The sequence below is a fragment of the Eleginops maclovinus genome, chromosome 4 (genome assembly GCF_036324505.1).
Source record: "Eleginops maclovinus isolate JMC-PN-2008 ecotype Puerto Natales chromosome 4, JC_Emac_rtc_rv5, whole genome shotgun sequence".
NCBI lineage: Eukaryota > Metazoa > Chordata > Actinopteri > Perciformes > Eleginopidae > Eleginops > Eleginops maclovinus.
In genome coordinates, this window is record NC_086352.1 from 19322115 (window position 1) to 19336400 (window position 14286).

At 41.0% G+C, this 14286-nt stretch overlaps 1 protein-coding gene across 1 annotated transcript in view; it reads right to left on the reverse strand.

The window, feature by feature from the left end:
* Positions 1-296: 296 nt before the first annotated feature.
* Positions 297-14286, reverse strand: part of lgr4 (leucine-rich repeat containing G protein-coupled receptor 4) — a 29412-nt gene continuing 15422 nt past the window's right edge. Inside the window, exons 5-18 of the mRNA XM_063882323.1 lie at positions 12165-12380; positions 10588-10659; positions 9758-9826; positions 9233-9304; positions 8927-8998; positions 8701-8769; positions 8545-8616; positions 8364-8429; positions 8134-8205; positions 7953-8024; positions 7699-7824; positions 7030-7127; positions 4842-4895; positions 297-4721 (exon numbers count right to left, since the gene is read on the reverse strand). Coding sequence (XP_063738393.1) covers positions 3328-4721; positions 4842-4895; positions 7030-7127; positions 7699-7824; positions 7953-8024; positions 8134-8205; positions 8364-8429; positions 8545-8616; positions 8701-8769; positions 8927-8998; positions 9233-9304; positions 9758-9826; positions 10588-10659; positions 12165-12380 — 2524 coding nt within the window. The 3' untranslated portion in view covers positions 297-3327. The remainder of the gene's footprint in view (positions 4722-4841; positions 4896-7029; positions 7128-7698; positions 7825-7952; positions 8025-8133; positions 8206-8363; positions 8430-8544; positions 8617-8700; positions 8770-8926; positions 8999-9232; positions 9305-9757; positions 9827-10587; positions 10660-12164; positions 12381-14286) is intronic.

Consider the following 14286-nt stretch of genomic DNA (forward strand, 5'->3'; position numbering starts at 1 on the left):
ACTTTGTTTACAACTTTTAAGAAGACTGATGCAGAAAAAATGCAATAGTAGAGTAGTATGAAAAGGAATTACTTATGTTTCAAGATATTGTGTTTGATTAAATTAACGTAACTACTTTCCACCACTTAATGTCATTCTGCAAACAAGCACAATGTCGCTTATATGCTGATGTTTAGCAGGAATTAGGTTTAAAGTGGCAAAGCTGCATTACAGAAAAAGGTCTGATGACAATTTACCTTTGAAACAAGGTGAAAGTACAATAATTCAAATATAATAAATGATTTTAAAAAGCACAGTGGTTGCTGCAGTGTTTTAATTTTAACACAAAGGTGAATGAAAAGCGTTGTGTTCTTCCAATTTTATTCATTCACAATTTATATGATTATTTTCCTACTTGAATAGAATCTAATAACTTGGGGAGGTCTGACATGAACAACTACAGATACGATTTGAATTTGAACAGAAAATAAGTGAGATTTATTTTATTATAATCTGTATTTTTCTGCAAGTTTGTATCTATAGAAGATAAAACAAAAACAATTCATAGTTTGGTTAAAAAAATAAATCACAGTATACAGTACATAGATTCCTCCCATAATTTGAACTAAAATGATGATGTACAACCAACATAAAGCTAAAAATGCAAACAAAAATAAAACAAATACAAAAAAGACTTTTCTTTTACAAAGCACTGCTGGTAGCCACTACAGCCGAGGAGGTAGCTTCCTTAGTTAGCATCCCATTCTTGATTACTTGTTTTCCTTTCAAATAATTTACATAGAAATACAAAAAAACAAAAACAATAACCAACCTACTAAAAGATTTGTACATTTTCACCAGATGGGACATCTCAGACAATCAACAGACATTTTGGTTGGTGCAAGAATTGACACATCCGGTCGAGACAAATGTCGGCATGGAAAATAGAAAATAAAACTCAGAAGATTCAAATTAAATGGTGCATTATAAGGACACAAGAATGTCTTGTTGGAGGAAACGTTTCCCTACATTGCCTAAATTCCTGAGCACTCACATGACGTGCACTTGTGGTTACACGCTCCGAGGGTGTATCCAGCTTTAATATGTACAGTCATGCTCCAGCACACCAAACATCAGTCAATCCCTCGTCACACACAGCCTCACTCAGGCCAGCTTTCAGGACCAAAAGATATCTACGGTTATATACTTTATAATATAATAATGCTCTTCTCATGACGTGTACAATAAGACATCTGATCTGAACAAACAGTACATTTGTATAATGTTACTGGATTGGAAACACACTGGAGGCAGTGAATACGTTAACAAAATCAATCTTATTTTTCATAATGTCCAATTACTCTGGTCAAAATGTTGCCAATTACTTTGCAGTAGAGATGTAACATCCGCAATATAGATACTTTGATTATCTGTGGTTGAATAATACTCAGCCACAATACATATTTTACACACATCGCCACAGCTCACACATGCTTTTGTTGACTCAGCTGCCAGTCTTGTGCTGCATTGACATCATGTTGCAAGAGAGGGATTACATTCACGTGTTTAACTTGGACGGTTTTCCTGTGTTTGACTTGTCGCTCCCAAGCCAAATTATGTTTAATGATACGTTAAAAATCAACCAGAAATTGATGTTAGTTATTACTCTTCATATTAGGTCTAACTTTGCAAAGAGAGTTGATTTCAATAGTTTACTCTACAAATAAAGTAAATTCAATAAAAACAAAGTTGACTTTTTGCTATTTTGACATCTTGGGGGAAATGTTCTCTGCACATACTGTAGTAACATGAAGAAAGAGGATCCCACTCTCATACCTGTATAAAAAACATGGATCATGGGCCAGTAGCCAGTAGCATAATCAATGAAAACAGCTGCTGGCTGTAACCTAATATTTAGCATACAGATATGTGGTGAGTGAAAAGGATATTCTCCTCTTGTGGTCAGTAAAAGAGTAAATCATCATATTTTGTTATTAAAGAAACTGCATTTAACAAGGCAATGAGTCACCAATTGACAGCCAAAAGTAATTTGAAGATCAGATTAAATCGGGTCTTATATTTAATTATTTTCACAAAAAAAATCCAAGTTAAACAGCATGATAGTAAAACTCAGAAATAAAAAGGTAGAGATCTAAACCTGTATGAATAGACTTGTTAGGGTTGTTTGAGGAGTTAAACAAAGAGAAGTGCTGTTGTTTTGGTGAATGCTTGGGTTATTTTCAAAGGCCACCTGAAATCACCTTCCCCCTCCTGCTGCTCAAACAATAAATAACACCTTTCATTACCACCAAGCACAGCGGCTGCTATAACAGTGATATCTGCTACTTATGACATTCTTAGTCTTGGTAACTTAACTCAAAGTCGTGTTCATTATAGACTGGCATTAACTTATACCAGGTTATGGTCACAGGCAGGGCAGAAGTTATTGCTGTCGTTACATTATCCCCATCTGGCAGGTGAAGACCACCTGAAAGTTACATTCACTCTGAACTCTAGGATGATTATTACATTTGCTACATTTACGTACAAAATAAAATCAAAGTATAAAATCAACAGTTGCTGTGGAGAAGCTTTTAAAATTGACAAAATGTGTTACAATTAAAATTGAAAAAAGCTTATAACTACACGTTGAACAGAGAAATCAATCTTTGACACGTACATTGAGGCCTGCATCATCATGAGATCCAATGGAAAGCAGGAGGCAGGCACTGGTGGCAAGATTTTCCTTTGGAGGTCCTTTGTCGACCAGTTTTTTAACATGATGTGTATCCAGCAGTGGCTCAGTCAGTAGGGGCTTGAACTGGGAATCGTAGGGTCGCTGGTTCAAGTCCCCGAACAGACTTGAAAAAAATATGGATAGTGGACTGCTACTTGGAGAGGTCCCAGTTCACCCCTTAGGCCCTGCTGTGGTGCCCTTGAGCAAGGCACCGGACACCTCCAATCCCTCCTCCCCATTGCTCCCCGGGCGCTGCACAATAGCTGCCCACTGCTCCTAGCACTAGGATGGGTTAAATGCAGAGGACAAATTTCACTGTGTGTGCTCTGCTGTGTGCATGTATGTGACTAATAAAGAGGGTTTCATCCTCCAATTCTATCTTCTATCTATCTTCAGCTCACTCAGAAAAAGTCTCCAAGTTCCCTTTAAATGATTGGTTGCATCTCTGTTTACACAGTAATTAAAAACGTAAGTGCTTGCTGATGGGTCTTTAGTAGGGTAGTTGGCACATTTCGTTGTTTAATATAAAAATGTTTATATATCGTTTAAGCATCTTAATTCACATGACGGAGAGATCTGTGCACACAGACAAACTGGAGCTCTGCAGCGTGTTAGTCCTTGACTCGAGGTATGTTGTATGAGTAGTGTACCAGAGGAAGGCCTCTGCTCTGACAGAAACAGGCTCTGCCGCAAGCCTGTACCTGCTCCGAGCTGTCCGACACAAACGAGTCCCCCTCGTCTGCGTACTCAGACTGAGCAGAGGGCGTGCCGCTGTCGGCCCAAAACCCCTCGGCGCGCTGGCACACGGCAGCACCCGCCAGCAGGGTGGGACAGCTGTGAGACTTCACAAAGTGTCTGCACACTGTGGAGGACGACGGGGAGGAGCAGGTCCTGGCATGCAGCGCAGCCTCGCACTGCTCGCACACAACAGTCTCTCCACAAAGCTGTGAGTAAACCCCACAGTCAAAGCCGAGTTGGGTGGAGGAGCCGCCGTCTGTGATCTCCGACCCTCCGCCCCCGTCATCTCCGTGACTCTCGGCCCCAGCCTTCACTTCCCTGCTCGATCCTGCGCAACTGCGTAGTCTGAGCCAGTCCTCCCTGAAGGCCGGGCTGAAGAACACGTAGAGCACTGGGTTCAGACACGCCGGCAGAGGGAAGAAAATGAGGGTGACGGACTTGGCGATCTCTGGGCCGCCGGCTGTAGAGCCAGTCAAGAGAGGGGCGAAGGAGAAAGCTGCCACGGGACAGAAGAAGATGCAGTTGGTAAAGATGAGCCATGCAACATGTCGCAGGGCACCCGTCTGCTCCGGATCTGCCAGCTCCACCCGGCCCAGGTGGCAATACAGCTGGGTGTACACCGCTGCAGTGAACAGGTAAGCCAGAGCGTTGAGCAGCACCAGAACCACTGTGACACTCAGAGCTGGACTTTCTCCGCCAGCGAAGGGCAGGCACAGTGGAGAAGCGGAGTGGTCACTGGAGGTCAGGAGAGGCAGGCAGGCTCCGGCAGCAGCCAGCAGCCCCAGTAGTCCCGCAGCAAGACTGAAGCGCCGATCCCCTCTCCAGCATCCGCGCCGGCTGCCGTTCCTCCTTGGTGACATCAATACCTTCCCGAGAATTGTCCGCACGGCCACGCTGCGCTCTACGGCTGCCAGCGAGAGTAGCAGCACCGCCCACTCTGAAGAGAACACGGCCATGGCTCCTGTAACCTGGCAGCCACGCCCCATCTCCCACCATACTCCGAATTCAGCAAACGAGCCCCATGTGGCCACGTCTAGCACAGTCAGCACGCCAACATACAGACCTGTGAGCAGGTTGGCCAGGGCCAGCAGCCCCATGAGCAGTCGGGCCGGGGAGAGGGAGGGTGAATGGCCTGCAGCGTGGTGTGTGGGGGCGAAGGTGGCCACCAGCACCACGCTGTTAAAGACCAGAGACACCAGGCAGATGAACCACACTGTAAGGCGGATCATCCAGTTACCCAGCAGGTGCTCACAAGGCTTGAAGGCTCCTGGAGACAGACATCATTTGGTCGATTAATTTAAATTGAAATGTTTAGATTATTGAAATTCTCCTCCTCTTTGATTTACAGACACATAATGAAATAAATAAAAAGTTGTGTAATGCTTACCTGGAGAAGGAGAGCAATGCATAATCGTTGACATTCTCTCCACATCCTCCCCGCCTAAAAAAAAAAGAACAAATGTAAGAACAAACGAAATATTCAGTTGTATAAAACAGCGTTTTGACACATGCTCATGTGTGGCTTTCCAGATGCTTGTTTCTGCTATATAAACAGCTTTCCAAGAAAACAACAAAACATCCTGTAGAGAGTGAAACACATGAAATTGTAATAATTACATATCTATTTTTATTAAAACTACATTTAAAGTTTTCCTTAACTTTACACTTTTGATGACAATTAAAATAAGATCTAGGAAATTATTTATTTTTTAATTGTGTAGTTTAAGGATGTAATGCTATAAAATGCAACTTTTCCTTGATGCAAATCGAAAAGAAAGACATTAAAATATGTGTCTGGGAGGAAAGAATGGTACAAGTATGCTTATATGCCTTGAGGCTTATACCAAACTCTTTGTTGATATTTGAAGTTGCTTTAATGTAGGGGTGGGCGATACGAGGTAAAATTCATATCACGATATTTTTCACTGTCCAGACGATATCAATATTATATCACGATATATGAGGGGGAAAAAATCTGAATCACATTTGAATAGCCCTTCTTAGTTAAATGACATTAGTTGAGGCAAAATATGTATTTTAACATCATAAATCGACTTGGCTTACTTCGCCGTAAACTCTCTCCCGACATTCCAAGTAAAGTTGAGGCGGTTATTTCTGGCTGAAGTACTTGCGGCTCGGGATCTCGTACCTTGGGTCCAGAGTTTGAAGTAACTTTTTGAAACCCACTTTCTCCACAGTTTGGATGGGTACCATGTCCTTCGCAATGTGATGGGTTATAGCCTCCGTGATGTCTCTCTATTTCTTGCTTGTCCGCTCATAGGGAGTACCGGCAGCGAATGATGTTTGTAGTGATTGCTGAAGCGATTGAGTGGAAGTCTGGCTTGTCTTTGGTCGAGCTCCTGGGCTGATTGCTTCTCGCATTTTGATGCAATCTGCATATTCTCGTACATGCATCATTTTAAGGTGATTTAATAAATTGGTGGTGTTTCCATCTTTCGCTAAAACAGCACGGCGACACAATTTACATAAGATATTTTTTTGTTCGAGGTCGGAGATCTTAAAACCGAACCAGTTCCACACGACAGAGGTGCCCCTCTTTCTTTTTCATCCTGCACCTGGGTATTCTTTTCTGCCTGTTGACTCATCTTTAATTTTCAATGTCTTCTTTTTCTTCAATGTCTTCTTCTTCTTCGTCATTGTCGTCTTCTTCTTCTTGTTCTTGTTTTGGATCCACTATTGCTAGCACTACTTCCGCGCAGCAAAAAATGCTTGCAACGTCCACTCATAAAAATAGGTCTACACCGTAAATCCTCAAATTGTGGCCGAGTGCTTTTATTTACTTAGGCTGCACATCGCACTGGCCTTTATTTGGGGCAGGCTTGTATATGGACCAGGCCTTTATTTCTTGCTTACCTTCAGTTGTATTGTATTACTTAAATCAAATAATGGGCATAATTACAGTAGGCTAATGTCATTCACTGCATATGCATTTAGCGTTGTGCGTCTCCTCACTGAAAAACCATTCCGCTCAAGCCAGCCACTGCTTGCTAGAAGTTACGAAATCAGTCACGCGGGGAAAAGATTTCCAAAACTTTGTTCTAAACATGCTATTATGCTTATCGCGGACTAAAAAATTCAGTTTCACATCTACATTCATGATTCTACTAGACATCGTGATGTCCTAAAATAATGTCATGATTTTGATTGTTGAAAGTTGCTTTTGCGTTGCCTGTGGAGTCTGGATTGTTCACACGTCTTGCATGCCTTTATAAGGAGCTCGTGGAGCGTTTTTGTATGGAAATTAGGTGCACGAGAACTCGGTGCACAGCTGTTTTAGGAACAGACAGGCTGTTTAGGAACACGTCCAGGCATTCATTAATCCAGCGGAGATCTGTTAGGTTAATCTTCCGAAGCCCGTGTGAATATACTTCAGAAGACAAAGAATGTTCGACAATGCGACCCAATATGAACGATATCTCAAAATTCATATCATGGCGCAGCACAATACCGGTTTTTACTATCATACCGGTATATCGCCCACCCCTACTTTAATGTAAACAACACTAAAAAAGTCATCTCTTCCAAGGAAAAGGCTCTGACTGCAGCTGTCCTACCTGCTGATTTCTTTATGTCATTTTCCTCAGAAGAACTCGTCATGGAGTCACATCCAACAAATGCACAGCACTGGTAGGCATACGGGACAGAGATCGACCTACAAACAGACAAAAAACAATAATCATCAAAAAAACCTGGTTTCCTAATGAGTTCCCGCGTTTGTCTGCAAATATTTCTCTCTTTTGATATATTTTCAATAATAATAATATTTGGATGCTTTTCTACTCTTTTTGTTTACTACAGGATTTTCCCGATTTATTCTGTGTCCTAAGTTACCATTGGAGAGGGTCCAGTTCATCTGCTGTATTGTTTAACAACAACTCAACAGCTCAGTTTGAGTTTGTGCAGAACAGCTATGTTTCCTTCATCATCATTTTGTACTTTTATGTTACAGCAAGTGTATTTAAGCTTCAGTTCTCTGCACACTCAGGCATTGGTATGATCAGAAAGAAACTATTCCTGTGTGAAAAATGTAAGAAATACATGAAAACACAGTATATTTATAATATGCAGAGTGATGTTTTACCCCTCTTTGTCACTATTCAGAGTAGTCCGACTTCTGTAATAATGCAGGTAGTGATGCTGCTAAGCAGACCTTCCCCACTACAATTATACTTTGTGACACAACACACAGAACTTGATAGCAGACCAGAGAAGTTCGTCCTCACCTCAGTTTTGGCAGGTTTTTTGCATTCAGCACATTTTTCATTTCCGGGTTTCCTGAGAGTTTCAACTGACTGAGTGCGCTCAGTCCAGTGGTAGGAATCACAGTCAGAGAGTTCATACTCAGATCTCTGCAAAAAAAAAGAAGGGAAAAAGATTATACATAAGAAATGATATTCCGTTTACAGACAGTCAAACCAAGAGATGATATGTTTTCTGTACTCATGATAATGACAATAATACTACAGGTCACACTCACAGGTTGGTGAGTGCAGCGAGGGAGACGAAAGCATCTCTGTGGATGACTCGGATACCATTTCTGCTCAGGTCTCTGTGTAGAATAACAACACAGTCAACACACAAACCAGGCATTCAAAACAAATATGTGTCTATACAGTGTGTAATCGAGTGTGTGACAGTGTGTGGCTGAGTGGACTTACAGCAAACGGAGAGCAGTCAGACCTTGGAAAGTGTCCCTGTCAATTTGTTGAAAGCGGTTGTGCTGAAAGCTTCTGTAGATTGAAAACAAGAATATGAACAGATTAAAAACAAGCTCACAATTACCTTTGTTACTACAATTGTTTTTATAACATTCAAATTATTGAAACCTTAAAAATGTCTTCTAGGATCTTTATATTTGTGAAGTGACTGCTACAAGTTCAACACTCACATCTCCTGCAGCCGGACGCAGCTCTGCAGGGAAGGCAGATCCTTGATCTCATTGTAGGACAAGTCTCTGATGGAGGAAAACAAACATTAGATAACTGGGACTATTTAATATGAGAAATGCCCCTTTACTTCAGTGTGATCACTTTTCTTCTGCATGTGACAGGAAAGGAAGAGTCTCTTACAGCGTCTGGAGCAACTTGAGGTCCTCACAAAGATTAGCAGGGATGGACGATATCTTGGTTCCTGACAGGGTCCTGGAAATAAACAAAACAAATTAGTCACCCGTGAGACGCACAGAAGCACACGCAGGAGCCGATGTTGCACACAAGTTTACTCACAAACTCTCAAGTTTATTTGTCCACGTAAGGATGGGGAAGTCCTGCATCATACTGGCCCCACGCAGCATCCTGAAACACATATGGTAACAAATTGTAAAATCACAGTCAGGAACATCAAAGCATGAGTCAGAAATGATTCAAAAGTACTCTTTAGAATACAAAAAGTAACATTATTAAATGTGTCAGTCTCCAATAGATTAGGAGAAAAAAAACACTGAAGACTTACAGGGAGTGCAGGTCGGACAGATTCTGGAAAGCCGAGGCGCCCACAAAGGACAGAGGGTTGTCATAAAGATGTCTGTGAGGGCAGCAAGAGCAGAGGGGGAGAGAGTTCAAATCCAAAATAATTTACTATGCGAGAATGGCACCATCTTCTGGACATTCGTCTACTGAAGCCTCACGCTGTCAGCTCAAACTGTATCTGAACCTTTCAGAAAGCAAGCTGTGCATTGTGCATGGAAGTGCTTGTACAAATGTGAGTCATTACTGTGCTATGTGAGATTCTAAGTGGTGTCAGTGAGTTTGACCTTACATGGTGCGCAGCAGGGGGTTGTTATGGAAGGCCCCTTCAGGTATGGCAGCAATATCGTTGCTGTGAAACCCGCTGCAAGGGAAAAAGTCAAGGTCACATATGCAGAACCAAAAATATAGATACTAAAAGTAATGATGCAAAAGCCACACTGTTCTGCAAACAAAATCCTAAATTAGCTCTTATTTTCTAATAGAGGAATCTGTCAATGAGTTTAAAGCTATAATCATTTATTAAATAATACATGTGCTGAGCCAGAAACAGGAACTGGTTTGGGCTTTTAGCTTTCAAAATAAAAGCAAAAGACTTCAGCAAATCTATTTGTATTTATTGATCACATCCACTAGATAACTATGCAAGTATGAACTTTTAAACCACACAACTTAATGTATGTGTTAATTCACTGTGTCAAAAGAGGAGGTTTGGTTAGTTAAGTCTCCTGTATGCTCTGATGAGTTAACGGGTCATTGATTTTGGTGTAAGAATAAAATGTACCCTCAGAGAAGATAAACAGGACGATATACTCACAGTTCCTTCAGTTTGGGCAGGGCCTCTATAGCTTTGGGAAAAACCATCAGGTTGTTGAAGTTAAGATCTCTATGATGAGACGGAGAGAGAAGCAGGAGGTCAGCCGTGTTTCTTGTATTTTGACGTAACAAATCCATCCCTCTTATTTCTATACTGTGACTGAGCATTGCTAAAAGGAGTGTTACATTTTCTGGTTGTCTCTGTGCTTTGAATTGTATTGTTATCCATTTAACCATGGAGCAAGCGACGTGCTTTGTCCCACCAAATACATTTTCAAGGAAACAAGGGAAAGGCAGCAAAGATATTATACAAAATACAGCAGGGAATTACAGTTTATAAAACACTTGCAGAAAAGCTATGGTGCAGAACTGCAAAACTGAACACTGACATCTTAATATAATCAGCCTAAATGATGAATAATTGTTTTAAAGTGCCCATTGTAGTGTGTTGTTATGTAGGGAATATACTTCCCTTTAAATGTAAGAGATTTGGATTCAGAAGAAAGAAACTTATGCGTATGAGTACTTCTCTCGTATCCTGTTAAGATCCTGTGTTGTACAGTAAATGCTTGCCATTAGGGAAGGCTGGCACTAAAAGATTTTTCATGGCTGTGTGACAGGAGGAAGTGAACAGTGGGAGGGCAGATTTGATAAGCATCATGTACTTTGCTCTATTTATCCTAGAGCAATTAAAGGAGGAAGTGGACACAATGATGTCTGGAGGAACGGAGCAGAGGTGGGTGGGGGAGCTGTTAGCACACATAAACACGAGCACAAACACATTGATACACACACACACACACACACACAACTGTATGACTGCGCACTTACAGCGTCTCCAGGTTCACAAGACCGGCAAAACTGTTGTATCCTATCTGCTTAATTCTGTTGTTATGAAGATGTCTAGAAAAGGAAAAGCACATATGTGAGATGATTTATACCATGATGGATTTAAAATAAACTACAACATTCATTATGGGTTTGTCAGACGTTCCACAAATCCTTTCTAAAAAGACACAGTGTGATTTGTGAATCAGGTGTGTGTGTGTGTGTGTGTGTGTGTGTGTGTGTGTGTGTAGAAGACTTTCCTGACCTAATACATTCAAGGTCTTTTCTTCCTGTTTACTCTGACGTGTTTATACTAACCCTGCAGCAATACCACTCAGAGTGTGTGTGTGTGTGTTTGTGTGAATGTATAACAGATTCGTAATGCACCACTTATTTGTTCCTCTCTGAAAGGTTTTTGCATTTTCCATCAACAATATCTGGGTTTTACAATAATGCTCAAACTACTCTTTCAAAGTGTCTCTAACATTTAAACGTAAACCTCAATTGTAAATTTAACTGCAAAGTTTGCGTGCATGCAAAAACACAGCAGGGTATGAGTAGCAACCTGTCTTGTTTACTTATAAACTGTAAGGTGTAGAAAGAAATAAGACAGTATGTTTGGAATCTGATTTGCAGTCGCTCGCAGGATGCATTCAGAACTACATCAGAAAACATAGAGAAGCTCTTTGCTGTGACAGATTAATGGAAATGATTACTTTACAGATTATTTAATTTAGAGTGTAGCACTCTTAGTACAGTCACATTTTACTAACTGGGCTGTACTCTACAAAGTCCGTTCTGAAACACCATGGCTCCGAAACTAAAGAGACATCAAATTAATACAGTTTTATCGACACAGAGAATTTGCATGCGTTTCCTCGCAACTTGAGAAATGTCCTACAAACACCCAACGAGCATCACCTCTGTAGCTCCTCCCTCAGGTGATTTTACTCAACATGATCATGTTCTCGTTCAGCATCCCTGGTTGATTAAGCTTTTAAAAAAGCACACCAGCAGGTTGTTCCTGCTGCTCTTTTTAGTGTATAGCTCTATGAAGACTGCATGCAAAGTTCTCCTGGCAGCCCTGGGGGAGCTCAGTTCACTGAATGATGCTGAAACGGTTTGTTAGTTATGTAATGAAGAATAAATTACGTTTTACCAAAAGCCCTAATTAATGAAAAGCCATGGAATGTAATTGCCTTAATTTTTGATTTAGGAAATATTCAGTGACTAATGGCTTTACATTGTCACTAATTGTAAAATGTAGAAATGTTGTTTGTCTGGGTATTTTAAAAGCCTTGTTTACTGGTGATGTAAAATGCACAAAATACAGCTGAATGCTCTGGAGGGTATCGAGCCAGTTCTCTTATACCGCTCTTGACAGTGTGGCAAAAGCCAATGCAGCGGTGTTCAGTCCCACTGGAGGCAGGCTTGTATCCGCCCTTTACGCATGTCATCCCCTCTTTCTCTCCCATTCAAATATCTCCATCTAATAATGGCTAAACAGGCTCAAACTACAATCTCCAATAACAATAAATAAATTATAAACAACAATAAGAATTAAGCTTGATTTAACTTACAGCACAACTAAACTGGTGAGGTTGGCGAATGCGTTGTCTGGTATGTGCACAATGCGGTTGAGCGCCAGCGTCAGAGCCTGGAGGTTCTCCTGGTGCCTCAGAGAAATGACGGGGATCTCCGTCAGGTTGTTGTCATCCAACCAAAGGTGGCGCAGCTGCTGAAGACCTTCAAAACTGTCGTCTGGTACTGTGAGGATGTGGTTCGCATCCAGGCGGCTGCCAAAAAAGGTAACAAGGAGATAGCATTGGTTCATTAAATAAATATTATTTGACTCAATCTTTTGACACTGCTATTATCCTGTGTTTGACTTTTGGACTCTAGCCACTTATTTAAGTATTTAACTGCACACTTAGCTCCCATTCTTTTTTATTTTATCACAGTTTGGACCACCTTTGGACTTTTTGAAGGCATTGAAAGATGTTGGGAGTGTTTTTACACAATGACCACAGATTTTTTTGACATGGACTGAACATAAAACTGTACTCAATCAGCCACAACCATAAAAAAATTGGCACGCAAGGGGTGTTCAATGCAGCGGACCAGCAGTTTGAGTTTATTAACTTGTCATTTCCCAACAAGATTAATGTAGTATAAAGCAATATTATAATGTTTAATGATGTGAACATTCAGGAAATCTGATGTTTGACTGTCCAGGAGCCAATATTTTGGTAGTAAAAAAAAAAAACACATTTTTATTCAAGCAGCATGATGAATGCACAAGTGTTCTTTTCACCATCACCACCCAGCTATCCTCCCTCCCCGAGTGTCTCACCCTCCCTCAAAATTCCTCAAGTGTCTGGGCTGGAAGAAAAACACTCTTGATTGACATTTAGCTCTCTAAGGCTTTATACAAACCAAGTCCTGGCTCTGTCAAAGCATATTACTTCAGCTACAGACCTTAAAACCCTCACAGAGAAAAGACATCTGTTAAAAAGAAAGAAGAGCAGCAGAAAAAAAGGAGAGGGGAAGCAAGGGACAAGCGGAGGTTTATAGAGGGGTGATAATAGCTGAAAGCTGGACTTTCAGCACGTTTCTCCAGCTGGATCCATTCCTCTGTTAGTCCCTCATGGTGGCAAAAATAGAGCCATGTACATTTCATGGTCTTAATGAAACTGACCCTTGGTAGTGGTAGAAAACAAAGCAAAGAGAGACGGCGAGTGGAGCAGGAAATCGTGGAAGAGCTGACAGTACGAGTAAACATGTGGAAAAACACTAGCTCCTGGAGATCTCAACAATCCCAACAAAAGGAGAGAAAAGTCGAGAATAAAACTGACCTACATTTGCACGTTTAGCTGGGCCTACTAAACAACAAACAATTAAGCAGGAGAAAAGCATCTGATATGAGGGGAACCGCCCGTATCACATCAACCATAATTAAGATTTTTATTCTAGACTTGGAAGAGGTGTGCAGTCTTAAATCTCATTATACTGCCATCCTACAGTAGTGGAATAAGTAGTGTAAGTACTGTTAGTCATGGGTAATGCAAAATGACAGGAGGACAAGGGCCAGTTAATACAGCTGTCAGGGGGGCCTCAACTGGCCCTTTTCATTTTCTGAAAATCTCTTTCAGTCTATGCTGATGCTTTTTATTTTGACACACTCTGGCACCCCATTAACATTAAATGCGCAAAAAAAGTGAATCAACTATTTGAAACTAAATATTAAAAAGTCCCCACTTCTTTTTAAACAAGAATAAGGGTCTAAAGCAGGGGTGTCCAAACTACGGCCAGGGGGCCAAATGCGGCCTTCAGGCCATTTAGATAGATAGATAGAATCGGAGGATGAAACCCTCTTTATTAGTCACATACATGCACACAGCAGAGCACACACAGTGAAATTGTTCCTCTGCATTTAACCCATCCTAGTACTAGGAGCAGTGGGCAGCTATCGTGCAGCGCCCGGGGAATCGGCCCTCAGCAAATTCTAAAAGTACAATGGAATATGGCCCACAAATTAAACTTTTGCTTGTCTTATATTGTATTTCTCAAATATATATGTTAAAATCTATTACACAGTATTCATGTGTTAATAAGCCCAATTTCTTAATAAATTCAGTCGTTTAAAACATTTTCTAACAAATCATAGTTGATTTAAAAAAAAGTCCAATAACTTGTTTCCAT